Genomic DNA, 18,445 nt, shown 5'->3' with positions numbered 1-18,445 from the left:
TAAATCCTCAATCCCTTTTTATGTCACCCAAATGAACTTTCTTCTGAGAGACCCTTTGGGTATCTCCAATATACTTATCAGTCAAGGTTTTCATTCTGCTTCATTATTCCAGACACAAAGTGCCTTCTTGTTTTGTCAAGCATCATAATCTTCACAGCAGATTCTTTGTCAAAGAATACTGTAGAAAAATGGTGTTTAATTTATTCCTATTAACCGTTTATATGTTTATGTTTTAAGAGGTATGACATACAATAAGTTGTGCAAAATGATTTTGTGCAAAGTATGCAAAGATCCAAAATCTTATGTGTACAGTTAAATGATTTTTATATATGTATCCATTAGTGTAAACACAACCCAGATCAAAATATAGGAGTCCAACTAACTTTACATATGTGGGGGAAACAGAACCTGGAAAGAGGCCTGAGACAACGGGGTAGCTATGATTGTTCTATCATCATTTATTAGTTTTGCCTGTTCTTGAACTTCATGTAAATCAAATTAAGTAATATTCACTATTTTATGACTGTATTTTTCCCTTATAATATCTGTGAGATTCCTCCATAAGTCATCCTTTTTAAATGTGGATATTCATTGTATGATATTCCACATTTTTTCAATCCATTCTCTGCTTAAACACTTGCATTATTTCCAAAGTTGCTATAAACATTTTTGTACATTTCTTATGGATATAATCACTCTTTTCTCTTAGGTATATACCTTGGAGTGGAATTGCTAGATGATGGCTAAGCACATCTATTAGAAACTGCTGAAGGGTTTTCCTCTCCCACTGGCAATGTAAAAGTTCCAGTTGTTCCACATCCTTTCAGACTTTGATATTCTCAAGCCTTTTTAATTTTGGCTATTTTGTTTGATACATAGCAATACTGATTGTGAATATAATTTGCATTTTCCTGATTTTTAATGGTACAACACCTTTTTATATTGTTACTAACCATTTGAATATTTCCTTTTGTGAGGTACCTATTTAACTTTTTTGCCCAAATCTCACAAATAGTTGAAAGTTTAGATGAAATAATTAAATTCCTTGAAAGCACAATTATATTAGTAACAAAAGAAGAAACAATGTGGATATTGTGTATTTACAAAAGAAATTAAAACTATAAATGTCCCATTAAAAAATGCAAAAATCAGTTGGCTTCATTGATGAACTTTTCCAAATGTTAAAAAATGAAGTACTGCAAATTCAGAAAAAGAAGGAATACTTCACAAATAATTATATTGGTCTAGATTAAAACTGATATTAAATCTAACAAGGATATGACAACCTAACAAGATATGAGAAACCCACGAACATAAAGCAAAATGTTATAAAGAAAATCTTAACAAGTCAAATATATAAAATGTGTAAGATTCAAGTTGATTGAACATTTGGAAAATCAGTCACTATAATTCATCACATTAACAGAGTAATGGATAACTGCATATAATCATAACAATTGATGCTCAAAAACCATTTGACAAATTTCAACCACCCATTTATAATTCAAAACTAAAATGCTTAATAAGCTAGAGGTGCAGTAAAACTTCCACAATTTATTTAAGGAGGGAAAAAAATGTTGTCAGCCAATATTATATTTAGGATTGAAAATGATTAAGATCAGAAAAACAATTTCCTCTATTACTGCTTCTATTCATATTTTGCTGGAGGTCTTAGCAAGCATATAAGACAAAAATGAGAAACAAAAGGCGCACAAAAACAGGGGGAAGGGCAAGATGGTGGATGAGAAAAACCACCAGCCAGAGTGTTTCTGCAAGAAAGACAGATTTTAGAAGAAAGTGAAAAAAAATAAAGAGGCAGACAAACATAGATCAGATGAGGGTCAGAAGGAAGGGTGCCTGAAACTACAGGAGACTCCACAGGAAGAAGCTGCGGAGGAGAACTGGAAGGAGAAAGGCCCCCGAGAGGCTTGGAGACCAGCAACAAGGATAAGTGGAGCAGTTACATTTCCCCTCCCTTGCATTTTGGACTGCGGGTGGGCTCCTGAGAAGAGAGACCTGCCCAAATGAAGACCAGAGACGGCTGCCGCCAATGAACCGTGAGCCTCTTGCGGACAGAGCACCAGGGTCCCAGCTCCCTCAGGTCACCTCCCAGTCCCCAGACTGGAGCTGATCAGCAGGTGCCATGTTGCTTCATTCTCCCCTCCCCTTTCCCTACCGGCAGCTGCTGAGAGAGACAATTTAGCCACGATCCGGAGGCATCTGGAGGGAACAGGATGTTTCCTTTTGGGGACCTACAGCAGACTGAAGGGTACTCAAACTGTGAGCTCCCTACCCGCCAGCCCTCCCAGATGCTGCTTGCCTGGTGACTCCAGGAGAGTGGGGCAAATCCCGAGGCGGGGAGACATCGATCCAGCTTGGGCACCCCATGGGTGACTTGAGACCAGCACTCCTCTCCCTGGAAGGGTAGGGATTGATCTCCAGGACCCAGGGGACAGGCCTGCAGAGCAGATCCCATACACCCAGGTCTTGATCACATTGCCCTCGGGGACAGAAGGGATATTTGTGATTGCCCCTACTGAGTGTGTGTGCCTTCAGGGGCAGATCAGCATGCTTGAGGGGCAACTCTCTTCTCACAGGATGGCCGTGCACCCAGTCCAGACTGCGATCCTGGGTAGGGAACCTACTGGCCTGCATGACAGCCAGGGTAGATCCACTGGCTTGAGGTCCTGCCTGCTGGCAGAGGCCTGGGAGAAACTGCAGAATAGGGGAGGGTGGAAAGGAGCCAGTCCTGCTCTAGACTGGAGGTCTCAGACAGCCCCACTCCGACACACAGACTTCCCTGCTGGGTGGGACCATTCCAGCCCCTCCCTGGCAGCTTTTCCTAGAGGGAAAGAACAGACCTTTGACCACTGCTAACAGCATTTGTGGAGCTTGAGGGCAGGCTCACCCAACCCATCTCTGCCCAGGCTCTCTCCCTGACCTTCTCTCACTGAGGTGCAGCATAAGGACACACCTAGAAGTCTCACGGCCTCATCCACCATGTGAGGCACTAGAGTGCCTCTCCAGAGGAACAAGAGCTGATTACAGGACTCCAAAAGAACACTGCAGCCTGCTCCTCCCAGCAAGAGCCACCTACTGACAGGGAGGTCATTCTGCACCCACTTTTATGCACCTACTGACTCATCATATAGGGTGTGGTTGAATCTCACCCACAAACACCACCTATTGGGTCAGAGACTAAACAGAGTGTGTCATTATCCAAACAAAAATCTAAAGGTAAGAAGCAACAGCTGATCCAGATGGGAAGGAATCAGCGAAAGAAGTCTGGAAGTATAAAGAATCAAATGCAAAGCACACCCCCAAAGGGGAACACCAGCTCTCTAGCAATGGACATTAACCAAATTCAGAACACTAAAATGACAGAAGAATTTCAAACATGGATTGTAAGAAAATTCAATGATATGCAAGAAAAAAATGGATAACCAACACAAAGAAACCACAAAAGAAGTCCAGGACTTGGAAGAAAAATTCACTAAAGAAATTGAAATGTTAAAGAAAAATCAAACAGAACTCCCGGAAATGAAGAATTTATTCAGGGAACTACAAAACACAGTGGAAAGCCTCAAGAGCAGGGTAGATCAAACAGAGAAAGAATCTCAGAGATTGAAAATGACACCTTCCACTTAAATAAGTCAGTCATAGAGATAGAGCAAAGAAATAAGAGAAAATACCAAAGTCTGCAAGAAATGTGGGATTATATGAAGAAGCATAATGTGAGAGTTATGGGCATTCCTGAGGGTGAAGAACATAATATGCAAGGGTTGGATAAGCTATGAAGATATAATGGAGGAAAATTTCCTAGGCCTTGCTAAAAATCTAGATATACAGGTACAAGAAACCCAAAGGACCCTTGGGAGATTCATTGCAAATAGGAAGACACCACGTCATGCAGTCATCAGACTGACCAAAATATGCACTAAAGAGGCCCTTCTTTAAGCTGTAAGGAGAAAGAAACAAGTAACATACAAATGAAAGCCCATCTGAGTAACGCCAGATTTCTCAACTGAAACCTTACAAGCAAGAAGAGACTGGGGCCCCATTCTCACTCTTCTGAAACAGAATAATGCCCAGCCTAGAATCTTGACCCAGAAAAGCTAAATTTTATATATGAAGGAGAAATTAAGACATTCTCACATAAACAAAGACTGAGGGAATTCACGAAGACAAGACCAACCCTCCAAGAAGTACTCAAAACAGAGTTGCACATGGACCAGCACAAGAAATACTCACAAAGTAAAACCACTCAAAAGCTAAAGATCAAAGGCCAGATACCACAATGGCTCAAGAGAGAAAATATAGCAATGAAGTTATACCCAACAAGATGAACAGAAATCTGCCCCACCTATCAGTTCTCTCAATGAATGTGAATGGCTTGAACTCCCCACTCAAGAGACATAGGCTAGCCCAATGGATAAAAAAATACAATCCAAGTATCTGCTGTCTCCAGGAAACTCATCTAATCTGCAAATATGCATTTAGAGTGAAAATAAAGGGGTGGAAATCTATATTTCAAGCAAACAGAAGCCAAAAGAAGGATGACATGGTGGTTTTAATTTCAGAGAACTTAGTTTTTAAATCAACAAAAGTAATGAAAGGTAAAGATGGTCACTATATACTGGTGAAGGGTACAGTTCAACAAGAAGACATAACTATACTTAATATGTATACACCCAACTTAGGTGCACCCAGATTCGTAAAGCAAACCCTACTTGATCTAAACCAAATGATAAACAGCAACACCATAATAGTTGGAGACTTCAACACCCCGCAGATGGCACAGGAAAGATGCTCCAAACAGAAAATAAATGAAGAAATAATGAACTTAAACAGAATGCTAGAACAAATGGTCCTGACTGACATTTATAGGACATTGAATGTATGTTCTTCTCATCAGCTCATGGGACATTCTCTAAGATTGACCATACCCCAGGACAAAAAACATGTCTTAAAAAATTAAAAAAAAAAAAATAGAAATTATGCCATGCATCATCTCAGATCACAGTGGAATAAAAGTAGAAATCAATCCTAACAGAAATTCTCATTTCTACTTAAAGTTGTGGAAGCTAAATAACCTTCTCCTGAATGATTATTTTATAAACAAGGAAATCAAGATGGAAATTAAAAGATTCTTTGAATTAAATGACAAAGCAGACATAAGTTATTAAAATGTGGGACACAGCTAAACCAGTCCTGAGAGGAAAGTTTATTTCCATAAATGTCTATATCTAAAAGACAGAAAATTTACAAATAGACAACCTAATGAATAGACTCAAAGAGCTAGAGAAAGAAGAACAGACCGACGAAAGAAGGAGTGAAATTAATAAGATCAAATCAGAACTAAATGAAATGGACAACAGGAAAACTATATGGGAGATTAATAAAACAAAAAGTTGGTTCTTTGAAAAGATAAAACAAAATTGACACACCTTTGGCTAGACTAACTAAGAGTAGAAAAGAAAAATTTCTAATAAGCTCCATCAGGAACATGAAAGGGGAAATTACAACTGACGCCATGGAGATACAAGATAGCATCTATGAATTCTACAAAAACCTTTGTTCACACAAATTGGAAAATGTGGAGGAAATGGACAAATTTTTAGAAACACACAGCTTCCCTAGGCTCAACCAGGAAGAAATAGAATTCCTGAACGGACCAATATCAACAACTGAAATCGAAACAGCAATAAAAAAACCTTCCCCAAAAGAAAAGCCCCGGACCAGATGATTTCACACCTGAATTTTACCACACCTACAAAGAACTGGTGCCTATCCTGTAAAAGTTATTTCACAACAGCAAGAAGGACATAATCCTCCCAAGCACATTTTATGAAGCCAACATAACCCTGATACCAAAACCAGGAAAGGATGCAACAAAAAGGGAAAACTACAGACCAATCTTATGAATATAGATGCAAAAATTCTCAATAAAATCCTAGCAAATCGAATCCAGGTGTTTATCAAGAAAATAATCCATCATGACCAAGTGGGCTTCTTCCCAGAGATGCAGGGATGGTTCAACATATGCAAATCTATAAATGTAATTCACCACATAAATAGCAAAAACAAAGACCATATGATCCTTTCAATAGATGCAGAGAAAGCATTTGACAAAATTCAATACCCTTTTATGATAAGAATGCTTAACAAAATAGACATAGACAGGGCCTATCTAAAAATGATGAAGCCATATATGACAAACCCACATCCAACATCATACTGAATGGGGAAAAATTGAAAGCATTCCCACTTAGAAATGGAACCACACAAGGTTGCCCACTATCCGCATTGCTACTAAACATAGTGCTGGAAGTCCTTGTGGGAGCAATCAGGCAAGAGAACAGAATCAAGGGTGTCCAAATGGGGACAGAAGAGATTAAACTCTCACTCTTTGCTAATGAAATGATATTATATCTAGAAAACCCCAAGTATTCAACCATGAGACTCCTGGAACTGATAAATAAATACAATAAAGTCTCAGGATACAAAACCAATACACACAAATCAGAGGCATTCATATATGCCAATGACAGTCAAACAGAGAACCAAATCAAAGACTCAATACCCTCCACAATAGCAACAAAGAAAATAAACTACCTAGGAATATATTAACTAAGGGGGTAAAAGACCTCTACAGGGAGAACTATGAAACACTGAGGAAGGAAATTGCAGAGCATGTAAACAGGTGGAAAACCATACCATGCTTGTGGATCAGAAGAATCAACATTGTTAAAATGTCTACACTACCCAAAGTGATCTACAGATTCAACACAATCCCTATTAAATTACCAACATCATTTTTCACAAATATAGAAAAAATAATTTTATGCTTTGTATGGAACCAGAGGAGACCCCATTTAGCAAAAGCAATTTTAGGCAGGAAGAACAAAATGGGAGGTATTAATATACCAGACTTCAAACTATACTATAAGGCTGTGGTTATTAAATCAGCCTGGTATTGGCATGAGAACAGAGACACAGACCAGTGAAATAGAACTGAGAATCCAGATATAAAACCATCCTCATATAGCCATCTAATCTTTGACAAAGCAGACAAAAACATACAATGGGGAAAAGATTCCTTATTCAATAAATGGTGCTGGGGAAACTGGATAGCCACATATAGAAGACTGAAACAAGACCCGCACCTTTAACCTCTCACAAAAATCAACTCATGGTGGATAACAGACTTAAACCTAAGGTGTGAAACTATTAGAACTCTAGAAAAAAATGTAGGAAAAACTCTTGTAGACATTGGCCTAAGCAAAGAATTTATGAAGAAGACCCCGAAGGCAACCACAGCAACAACAAAAATAAATAAATGGGACCTGATTAAATTAAAAAGCTTTTGCATAGCCAAAGAAACTGTCATGAGAGCAAACAGAGAACCTAAAGAATGGGAAAAAATTTTCACAAGCTACACATCCATTAAGGGGCTGATAACTAGAATCTATTTGGAACTCAGGAAAATCAGCAAGAAAAAATCAAACAATCCTATCAAAAAGTGGGCAAAGGACGTGAATAGAAATTTTTCAAAAGAAGACAGAAGTATGGCCAAAAACATATGAAAAAATGCTCAACATCTCTAATCATCAGGGAAATGAAAATCAAAACCACAATGAGATATCACTTATCTCCAGTGAAAATGGCCTTTATCAAAAAATCCCAAAACATTAAATATTGGCATGGATGCGGAAAGATAGGAACACTCATACACTGCTCCTGGGCCTGCAAACTAGTGCAACCTCTGTGGAAAGCAATATTGAGATACCTTAAACAGATACAAGGAGACCTACCATTTGATCCAGCAATCCCATTATTGGGCATCTACCCGAAAGAACAAAAGACATTCTATAAAAAAGACACCTGCGCTCGAATGTTTATAGCAGCACAATTCACAGTTGCAAAGATGTGGAAACAACCCAAGTGCTCATCAATACATGAGTGGATTAATAAAATGTGGTATATGTATACCACGGAGTACTACTCAGCTATAAAAAACAATGGTGATATAACACCTCTTGTATTTTCCTGGATAGAGCTGCAACCCATTCTACTAAGTGAAGTATCCCAAGAATGGAAAAATAAGCACCACATGTACTCACCGTCAAATTGGTTTCACTGATCATCACCTAAGAAAACATTTAGGAATAACATTAATCGGGTGTCAGGCAGATGTTGGAGGGGAGAGGGAATGGGTGTATACATACATAATGAGTGCGATGTGCACCATCTGGGGGATGGACACGCTTGAAGCTCTGATTCAGGGTGGGAGGAATGAGGCAAGGGCAATATACATAAACTTTTCTACCCCCATAATATGCTAATATGCAATCCTCAATCTCAAAATTCTAACAGGAGAAAATCTTGAGCAGACTCACAAAAGTAAACTTTTTAGTTTAATATGTAAACTTGGTAAATCAAGAGAGTTTAAAACTATATTTGTTACTTCCAGCCTTCTTTGAATTTTTATAAGTGTATTTGTAAAACTATAATACCTAGCTAAGTCTACATAGGGATGGCTTCAAATAAGTTATTATAGATAAAATCATTCCTTATGACAGTTCATATATATAGTCAAAGATTAAATATTTTTAAAATATGAGTTTTTTTAAACTTAGACATTGCTAAAAAAAATAAGCAAAAGAAGAGGATCTTTGTAACTAAAGCCATATACATAGTTAAGGCTCAAATGGAAAATCTAAAATTTGGAATAGTGTATATTATATGAAAAACAGTGAAGTAAGAAGAAATGAAAAAATAATTGAATAAACTTGGATCAAATAGTATTTGATTTCTGTCTAGCAATAACTGTGTCTGAGAATGGGCTGCATGGCCTGTGATTGGGGGTGGGGAGGATAGCTATCTGAATGCCTTTCATGAGGGTAAAGATGAAGAATTACTACACTCCTTTTAACTGTCTCTGTTTGCTTAGGAATAAAAAGCATAGGAGGCATAATACTTTGGCGTATATTCAGTAACAAATGCATTTCCACAACAGCATTAAAATAGCATAGATATTACAAGTGGAAAGGTGTAACAGAGTTTTTTGATCAGAATAAGGGCTGCACAGTTTCTATTGGTCATGAGTTTTTGCTATGTTTCCTTTTCATGAAAGTGTTAAACCATATATAGATTAGACAATCCACAGGTAATGCTCACTTACTACCAAGAAAATCTTTGGAAAGCAAAAATCAGATTTTATGCCAAAACAGCCATTATAAATATTTTCCTAATAAAAATAATATGTATGTACACTTAGTAGAAAAAGTCTCAACATTATAAATGTGAAAGGTCTTTGTTCTTATGTATCGATCAAGTTAACAAAATCAGAAAAGAACAGCTTTGGATGTAGGTAGAAAAGTACCAGTGGATTTAGGAGAATAGGTACTCCTTGGGTGGCAAAATTGTCAAAAATTAATATATTAGCAGTACAATTAGACAATTGTATTGACTAAAAAGTTGTATGTCTTCAATCAAGAAAATAAGTGTAGGGTTAAGGGGAAATAAAAAGAAATCAATTTAAATTAATAATTTCACTCAATATTCCATAAATGTTCTCTAAATTAAAATAAATAAACTATGAAAATTAAAATATAAATAAGCAAACTGAATATTAAATAAAATAAGTCAAGGGTTCCCATGTTCTTTAACTGAGATTTTATTAGATTAAATGTCAGACATCACAGATGCTAAATTTAGCCACAGAAGAGCTTCATTTTCATTAATTTACCATATCATAAATTATTTTATTTTTTGTCTCCTTTGGATTAAATCAATCCAGGTTTATATGCCAAAAACTCAAGCTTAACTTGTAAAACTGACCCTTGGATGAGGAATGTGAATTGAATTTATTTAATAGTCACAGAGTGGTTCTTCTGCTTCTTACTATAATACAGTTAGATACATTTCCCAGACAGTAGTGGACAAAAATTATATTTTACAGGGCCCTCATGATCAGAATAATATGGTTTTCATTCAATTATAAGTTTTATGTAAATGTCTCACCTTTTATTAAAGCATACAATTGTAATATGTTGTCAGCACTGCTGTTTAAAGCTACCAGTTATAGATGAGAAGTGGTCTCTTCAAAGACATGTAGACAGTGATTCTGAATTTATGTTGGTTCTTTCTTACCTCCAGTAAAATACATGTCAATCATTTGCGTATTAGAAAATTAGAGGGAGACAGGAAACATACATAAAATATGTACTTGTAATTGATACCCAGAGGGAATTATTAAAATAAACATGCTTGTTTCCCCTAGAGTTCAGATCAAGGACTTACTCTCTCATCATTTAAGTTGGTTGTGAATTCACCAAGTATATCAGCCATGTGAACTTTTTCTAGAATGTGCTTCCCCAGGAAGCCCTAATTCAAGTAGTTTGGGTGATGGTAGGTGAACACATTCATAGAAAATGAAACTATCATAGATGATACTTGAAGAAATTTTAATTCTCTTCATTTGATTACATGGATATGAATATTTTTAAGAATTGTGATAATTCAATTTTTTATACATCTAAAATTAAGATAAAAAACATTTATACTGAGCAAGGCTTATAAGAAAATTCATAGACCATTGACCCATTCCTAACATAGATAAAAATCTTTTACTTATATATGTGACTGTAGAGAGAGGGAGGGTGGTGGCAGAGCTTTTATTATTCTTAATGACCTTTATTGATTAATGGCAATCAATAAATTAGTGGAGTTTAGCAATTCACCGTTCAGAAAAGTTAGAATTTCACTAAGTCCTTTACAATTATGTAGAACTTCATAATAACTCAACAGTACTAGTGAAAGATCATGGAAGATGACTCTAGTATAATTTTATGGTACAATAATGTAATTAAGTAAGCAAAATTATAAAGGTGAACTAAAGATACATTAGAGATGAGTTCATTTTCTAGAAGAATTTTTCTGTTTATTTTTATATGTAACCCCTCCGTGATTTTCCAACAGTCATAACTTTCTTGAAAAGATTACAAAGAAGTGAGGGTGGTAAATTTGCTAGTAGATTTTTTCTCACTCTGACTGAGCCTCCGAATATTTTTTAATTTAGTACTCCACCTAGCCATTAGCAATCAGTCATAATTGCCATGAAAAATAAAACCTTTTAAAATTTCTCTTATGAAGATCTATATGCCATAGTTTAGTGTTGCATTACTATTTGAAGAGGTATATAAGAAAAAAAAGGATTCTTAAATACAAAAATTAAAAAGAATGTGCACAAATTGGATACCCAGACACTGCTACTCAAGTCATATGGTGAGCATACCATACATAGAATATTTCAGAATAAAGCTGCAACTTTTCAAAGATATATTCTAGGGCCAAATTTAAGTAGAGGAAAAGGAAGAAAGGGATAAGAAGGAAATATAGTTTGATTTTCAAGGTACATTATTCTATTAAATAAAAGACATGAGGAGATGGTTTGGTGTGTTTTTGCATAAATTTAGCTTTTGTATTTGACTTCAGACAGCCTCATTGTAAAGTTTCAATAAATTCACTGTTAGTATCATTTAATAAATTCAGGCTGACTAAGTGGAAGAACCAAGAAACTATTCTCTCTGCTTTTACTTTTGCTATGATTTATCTCCACTTAACGAGAATAGAGCTCTATCAAACTTTAATAGTATTTGGAATCTCATCTTTCCCATTCTACAAACCCTTTAATAATTTTACATTTCTGACAAAAAAAAAAAAAGATCCACTAGACTTTCGTTTTCTAGTCTGCTGCCTTCTATAAGCAACCTTCATTCATCAACCTCCTTCATAAAATTTTACCTTCAGGACCTACAAGCTCTTCGTCACTCTGCAACATCTGCATAGACTGGCCCTTCTGCCAGGAATGCTCCTTTCCCTCTCTAACGTCTGTGTAGCTTTCTCAATGCTTGGCTTAACTGTCCCCTCCCTAGAATGGTCTTCTAAGACCGCCGTGACTAACATAGATACCTCCCTGCACCTTGTTATTCTCTCCAAGGCAGGGACAAGATATGTATCATTATCAATGTAGCTCTGTTGCTTGGAAAAGTGTCTGGTACTTAGTAAATGTAAAGAAGACCATTTTATGAATGATTGAATTCGCTTAAAAGATCCTTGACAAATCCCTATTGTTTGGCATAGGAAGATAGAATAAAAAGTGCATAGTTTTAACTTTTAATATTTCCATTGATATTGAATTCTTACAAAATTATTTAGGTTCTCAAAGAAATGTTTGATAGTCTGGTACTTAGTAAATGTAAAAAAGACTGTTTTATGAATGACTGAAATCGCTTAAAAGATCCTTGACAAATCCCTATTGTTTGGCATAGGAAGAATAAAAAGTGCATAGTTTTAACTTTTAATATTTCCATTGATATTGAATTCTTACAAAATTAATTGGGTTCTCAAAGAAATGTTTGAAGGGTTTATTTCTAAACAAATTTTTATACTCTACTAAGGATGATTAGCCCTTTGAGGCCACAGAGTAAAAACAAATGCTCCACAAATCCTAATTCAACTCCCAATTCCACTGAGATGCCTTTGTAAGGTTTACATATATTGATAGATATTTTTAACAAACAGTAGGTTAAAAACATAACTTTATAAATCAAAATGCATAGTAAACACCATCTCGTGTTTTATCTTACTCAAGTTTCCTATTTTATATCTTACTTCACTGGATTATAATATTTCTGTAAGGAGACATTATGTTTATGTATTTAAAAAATTCTAAGAGAGTGAAGTGAATAATAAATGCATGCTATTCAAGGCATTATATCAGTGTTATAAACATTTTCTATTAAAAATATTAAATCAAAAATATCTTAATAATTCCAGGAATTTAGAGGATTAAAATTGATATTATTTAACAACTTCTTTTTAATTATTTAAATAAATAGTTAAGACTCAGATGCTAAAATAGCAGAAAACATACACACACAAAATCAGATATTACAAACAGAATTTAAGGAACCAGCCAAGAATATGTTGGCTGCTCAGTCTCTTAATGGCTGCCTTCATTTCCTGGTTTCTCAGAGTATAAATAATTGGATTAAAGAGGGGGGTGATTACAGAATAAAATATAGAAAGAAACTTATCTACAGAATAACTGTTGAATGGAAATGCATAGATGAAGATAGCTGGGCCAAAGAAGAGAGTTACCACAGTGATATGAGCAGACAGTGTGGACACAGCCTTGGAGGATGCACTGGAGGAATGCTGCCAGATGGTGACCAACATGATGATGTAGGACGTGAGCAACAGAATGAAGCAGACCAGGGACAGGAGCCCACTGTCTGCAATCACCAAGAGCTCCAGGTTATAGGTCTCAGTGCAGGCAAGCTTAATGACCAGGGGCAGGTCACAGAAAATGCTATCCACAACATTGGGACCACAGAAAGGTAAACCCACTGTGAAAACCATTTGGCTTGTGCTATGTATGAACCCAGTTGTCCACGAGAGCAGTAGAAGCACAATGAGCACTCTGTGGTTCATTATGGTCTGGTAGTGCAAAGGTTTGCATATGGCAACATACCTGTCGATGGCCATAGCTATCAGGAGAGACATCTCACCACCCCCAAAGAAGTGCATAAAAAACATCTGAGTCATGCAGCCCCACATGGAAATGGTCTTGCATTTTCTAAGGAAGTCTGCAATCATTTTGGGAGTTGCCACAGAGGAAAGACATAAATCAAAGAATGATAAATTTGCCAGAAGGAAATACATGGGGGAGTGAAGATGGTTATCAAATATCACAGAGATCACAATGAGAAAGTTTCCCACTACGATGGCTACATAGACAAGAAAGAAGATGGCAAAGAAGAGAATCTGGATTTCTCGAGAACTAGAGAGTCCCAGTAGGATGAACTCAGAAACACTTGATCTGTTATTCAGGGTATCCATCTTTCCATCTGCAGGAGTTTGTCACAAGTTTTCTAAAAGAAAGGAACACAAAGAAAATCACAGAGATTAACAAGACACTGAACCTGATCATTTTATGTATTGTATTACTTATTCAGGGGACCAATCCTTTTGGCAATGTGACTGCTTTGTAGCTATTCCTTGGTATTTTTCAGTTCCAGATATTTCACAGAATCACAAAGCCATTAGAAACTGTGGTGGATATAGAGTGATTAGATGAAAATTTGCCTCTTGGTTAATACAAGGTAGGGTCAGTAAGATACTTGAGTAAACTTAGTAATCCTTCATTCTCAGCTCCAGAACAGACTGTGAATGAACACTTAGTTTATTAGAGTGATAGGGAATCCTTTTGAGAAGCATCATGGGAGTAGATTTTCATCTTTTTGTAGCTCTCAGGAAAAACAGTGACAGACACATTTTTGTCATATCCTCATTATGCGCTAAAAAGTCTGAGAACAATGTCATATTAAAAAGTATTGCTTGTATAACAAAATGTGCATTATGCATTCCTCTAGAAAACTAGAAAATACTAATTAGAGTCCATGCCCATATTTTTGATGTACAGTTGACTGTTTAGACAGGTATGTTGTTAATTGAAATTAAAGCCAATCATTAAGAAAAGATTAAGGTTTTAGACGTGAATAACCCAGATTGATTCTCAAAACTATAGATGCTCATTGCACGTATTGCCTAACTCTTCAGTTTGTGCGGTTAACGAACTAAGTGTATTCCATTGTCTGTTCTTATGCAATTGCTGCAAAATTGGATGAAAAGACCACTTGTAGCTGATATCCGTGTTTAATGCATGTATTTTCACCTGTAATGTGTGCATACAAATCCCAAAATCACCACCATCAAGGCTAGGGTGTAGTGAAGTTGACCACTTTAGTCTTGTTCAACTTGTCTTCCTCAAAGAGGTGTAAAGAGTGAGGTGAATCATTGACCTCTGCTTACTTAAAGTAAACAAAAATGACAACACAAAAAATGTGGATGTGTTGCTTAAATATTTGCTTCCTCACAATTTTTTTCTCTAAGGTTCATTTAACCTTCACTTTCTCCCAGATGGATATGAGGTGAACTCACCTAACCTAAGCGAATTTTAAAAAGTAAATACATTTAAAGATGTCAGGGCACAACCTACACCAATCAATTTAGTTCAGAGCCTCTACTTTTGACTTCATGTAGGTCTATTATCCAATTCTTTATTACGGACTTGTTGGTCATATCCAGTACTATTCTTATTTTTATCAGAGTCGTAGACCCAGATCCAATGATGATTATGAGGGAAGAAAATCAGATATATATACTTTTTTGCTGTACATTTATTTTAGTCTTTTAATCACACAGTTAAATTTTTAAAATGCAGTTTCTTTAGCTAACAATAATAAACATCTTTATTTGTTCACTGTGCTTGTTCTCATACAGTAAGACAATCATGTTCAGCTACTGCCTGTGGATCCTCTGTGTCTCTACAAAGTATCACATGAGTAGATTTGCAAGAGCACACAGACCTGCAAAGATAGAGTATCACATTACTCAATTTCTCCAAAATACGTCTAGCTAAAGGAGTGCTGAAATATTTGGTCATTTTTAGGCTGTTTGCATAGACATATTAAATTTCTTCATATGTTTCTCCTTATAAGTTTAACAAGTGTAATGATAGCATCATTTATGCTATATTATGAGTGGTATTATGCTATGATTTTTTATCATAGAAAGAATGAAGCTATAGATCAGGCGTTTTATCCTTGCAGTCCTATTATTTATCCCTCTCTAAAAATAATTGCATACATAAAAGCAACTGAATGACTTTCTTTATGTTATGCAATAATTCAAAGAATAAAATAATTCAATCTGATCAGTGTGTAGCTTAACAATTTAAACATACATAGATGCCTGCTCTCTAAGAATGTCTCATTTGGTTTGGATTCTTGGACTATTTTCTTAACAACAAATACAAAAATACAAATTTTTTTTTCCAAGCATAATAAAATCTAATGCTTTCCAGTTTAATTTCCCCCTTTCCAGCCCTCTCCTCCATTGAGATTTTGGCATTTGCATTTAATTACTTATGGTCATACATAACACTGGAAATACGAATACTGTGACAGATGTAGTATACTGATAGAGTAATATATCAGGGTTGTGTAACCTACCAGCTTGCACCTGGACTTAGGCAGTAACATCATTATGAAATCCTGTATACTGAATATTCATCATCCAGTGATTTTTTTTCTGCTCTGGATTCAAAAGACAACAACATTTAAATATATCCATTAATAAGAGGTATAAAAGAGAAAACTAATTTGATTGTTATTTATTTCCTCAGAGACTGTCAGTAAAAAAGCCATGGGGATTGTAAAAATAGCCCTTCTGCCATTACAGAAAGTGAGACACCATTTTTCAGCTATCAAATTGGTGACATTTTAAAGGCAACAGTCAGTACTCAGGAGGGTGTAGAAAGAGAACCAGAGATGAATTGAGATTGTTGTGTGGCAGTCATACTTTAGCTGCAATTATTTTGTATAATAAACATTGATAACTATTCTATTCTGGCAAAATACTTAGAGTAATTTTAGATTACTATATTAGATTAGTAATTAGTAATTTTATTCTAGATTCTAGAAGAGTAAATTTATTTTATATTGAGAAATAAAAATATATATATTTATGGTGCACAACATGATATTTTGATATATGTATACATTGTGGAAAAGCTAAATCAGGCTAATTAACATATTCATTATCTCACATAATTTTTTTGTGGTGAGAATACTTAATCTACTCACTTAGAAATTTTCGAAAGAACAATATATTGTTTTTAACTATTGTCATCACAATGTACATACAACATATCTCTTGAACTGATTCCCTCTATCTAATTGAAATTTTATGTTCTTTGACTAAAATCTCCCTAATGCCCTCTTAACCCCACCTCTGGTAACTACTACTCTATTTTGTTTCTATGAGTTTGATTTTCCTTTTTAGATTCTACAGATAAGTGAGATCATCTGGCATTTGTCTTCCTGTGACCTGATTGTTTCACTTAACATATTTTATTTTGCTCCAGGTTCATCCATGTCATAAAATGACAGTATTTCCTTCTTTTTTTAAGGCTGAGTAGTGTTCCATTGTGCATATATAACACATTTTCTCTGTGTATGCCTCCCTTCATAGACATTTAGGTTGTTTCCATATCTTGGCTACTGTGAATAATGTTGCAATGAACATGGGAGTGCAGCTACATCTTTGACATAGTAATTCCATATCCCTTGGATATATGCACAGTAATAGGATTCCAGGGTCACACAGTAAATTAGAATTTTTCATTTTTGAGGAATTTCCATAATGACTATACCAATTTATATTTCCACCAACAGTTTGCAAGGGTTCCCTTTTTGTACATCCTAGACTTAGTCAACACTTGTTAACTTTCATCTTTTTGATAAGACATTCTATCAGTATGAGGTGGAATGTGCTTGTGGTTTTAATTTGCATTTTTCTGATGATTAATGATGTGGAGCATTTTTCATACACTTTTTGGTCATTTGTATGTCTTCTTTTAAGAAAGGTCTATTCAAGTACTCTACTAATGTTTTAACCAAGTTAATTCTTTTCTTACTATTGAATTGTTTTGAGATCCTTATATATTTTGGATATTAACCCCTTATTATCTTATAAATTGTGTCAATATTTTGTCTGCTTTTTAAAATTGCTGAATGTGTATTCATCATCCTTAGACCTCATCTTGTTGTAAATAACCCCTTATTAGATATATGCTTTGCAAATATTTTCTCCTATTCTGTAGGTTGTTTCTTTACTCTGTCTATTGTTTCTTTTGCTGTTCAGAAGCTTTTTTGTTTGATGCAATCCCATTTGTGTATTTTTGCTTTTGTTGCCAGTGCTTTTTTAGGATCATATCCAAGAAACTATTGCCCAGAACAATATCATGAAGGTTTTCTTCTAGAAATTATACTACTTCAGATTTTACATTTAAGTGTTTAATCCATTTTAAATTGATTTTTGTATATGATATGAAATGAGTATAGAATTTTGTTTTTCTGCATGTGGATATCCAGTTACTCCAACACCATTTATTGAAGAGAATATCTTTTCCGCATTGTGTGTTCTTGTCATCCTTGTAAAAAATCAATTTACCATGAATGCATGGATTTACTTCTGGCTCTTTATTCTGTTCCATTGGTTTATGTGTTTGTTTTTATGCCAGTACTATACTCTTTTGATTACTATAGTTTTGCAGTATATTTTAAAATCAGGTACTGTGATTCTTCCAGCTTTGTTCTATTTGTTTAAGATTGCTTTGGGTCTTCAAGGTTGTTTGTGGTATCATATGAATTTTAGGATGAATATGAATTTTCTGTTTCTGTGAAAAATGTCATTTAAATTGTTTCTTTTCTTTTTTGTTTCAAAATATTAAGGAGGTACAAATGTTTTTTTTACAAGGATACACTGTACAATGCTTTCAGTGCGTTTGTTACCTAGCCGGTGTTCATCGTAC

General features: G+C 35.3%; 1 protein-coding gene across 1 annotated transcript; it reads right to left on the bottom strand.

The window, feature by feature from the left end:
* Nucleotides 1-12,957: 12,957 nt before the first annotated feature.
* On the bottom strand, nucleotides 12,958-13,908 carry LOC123632179 (olfactory receptor 4K13-like). Its single transcript, XM_045542290.1, has one exon. It carries the CDS (start codon nucleotides 13,906-13,908, stop codon nucleotides 12,958-12,960), a length of 951 nt encoding a protein of 316 aa, XP_045398246.1.
* Between the last annotated feature and the right edge of the window lie 4,537 nt (nucleotides 13,909-18,445).

This window comes from Lemur catta, chromosome 1 (assembly GCF_020740605.2).
Source record: "Lemur catta isolate mLemCat1 chromosome 1, mLemCat1.pri, whole genome shotgun sequence".
NCBI lineage: Eukaryota > Metazoa > Chordata > Mammalia > Primates > Lemuridae > Lemur > Lemur catta.
This window is presented reverse-complemented; position numbering and strand designations above follow the sequence as displayed.

Coding starts and splice junctions, on each gene's coding strand:
- LOC123632179 (XM_045542290.1), bottom strand. CDS start 13,908: ATGGATACCCTGAATAACAGATCAAGTGTTTCTGAGTTCATCCTACTG.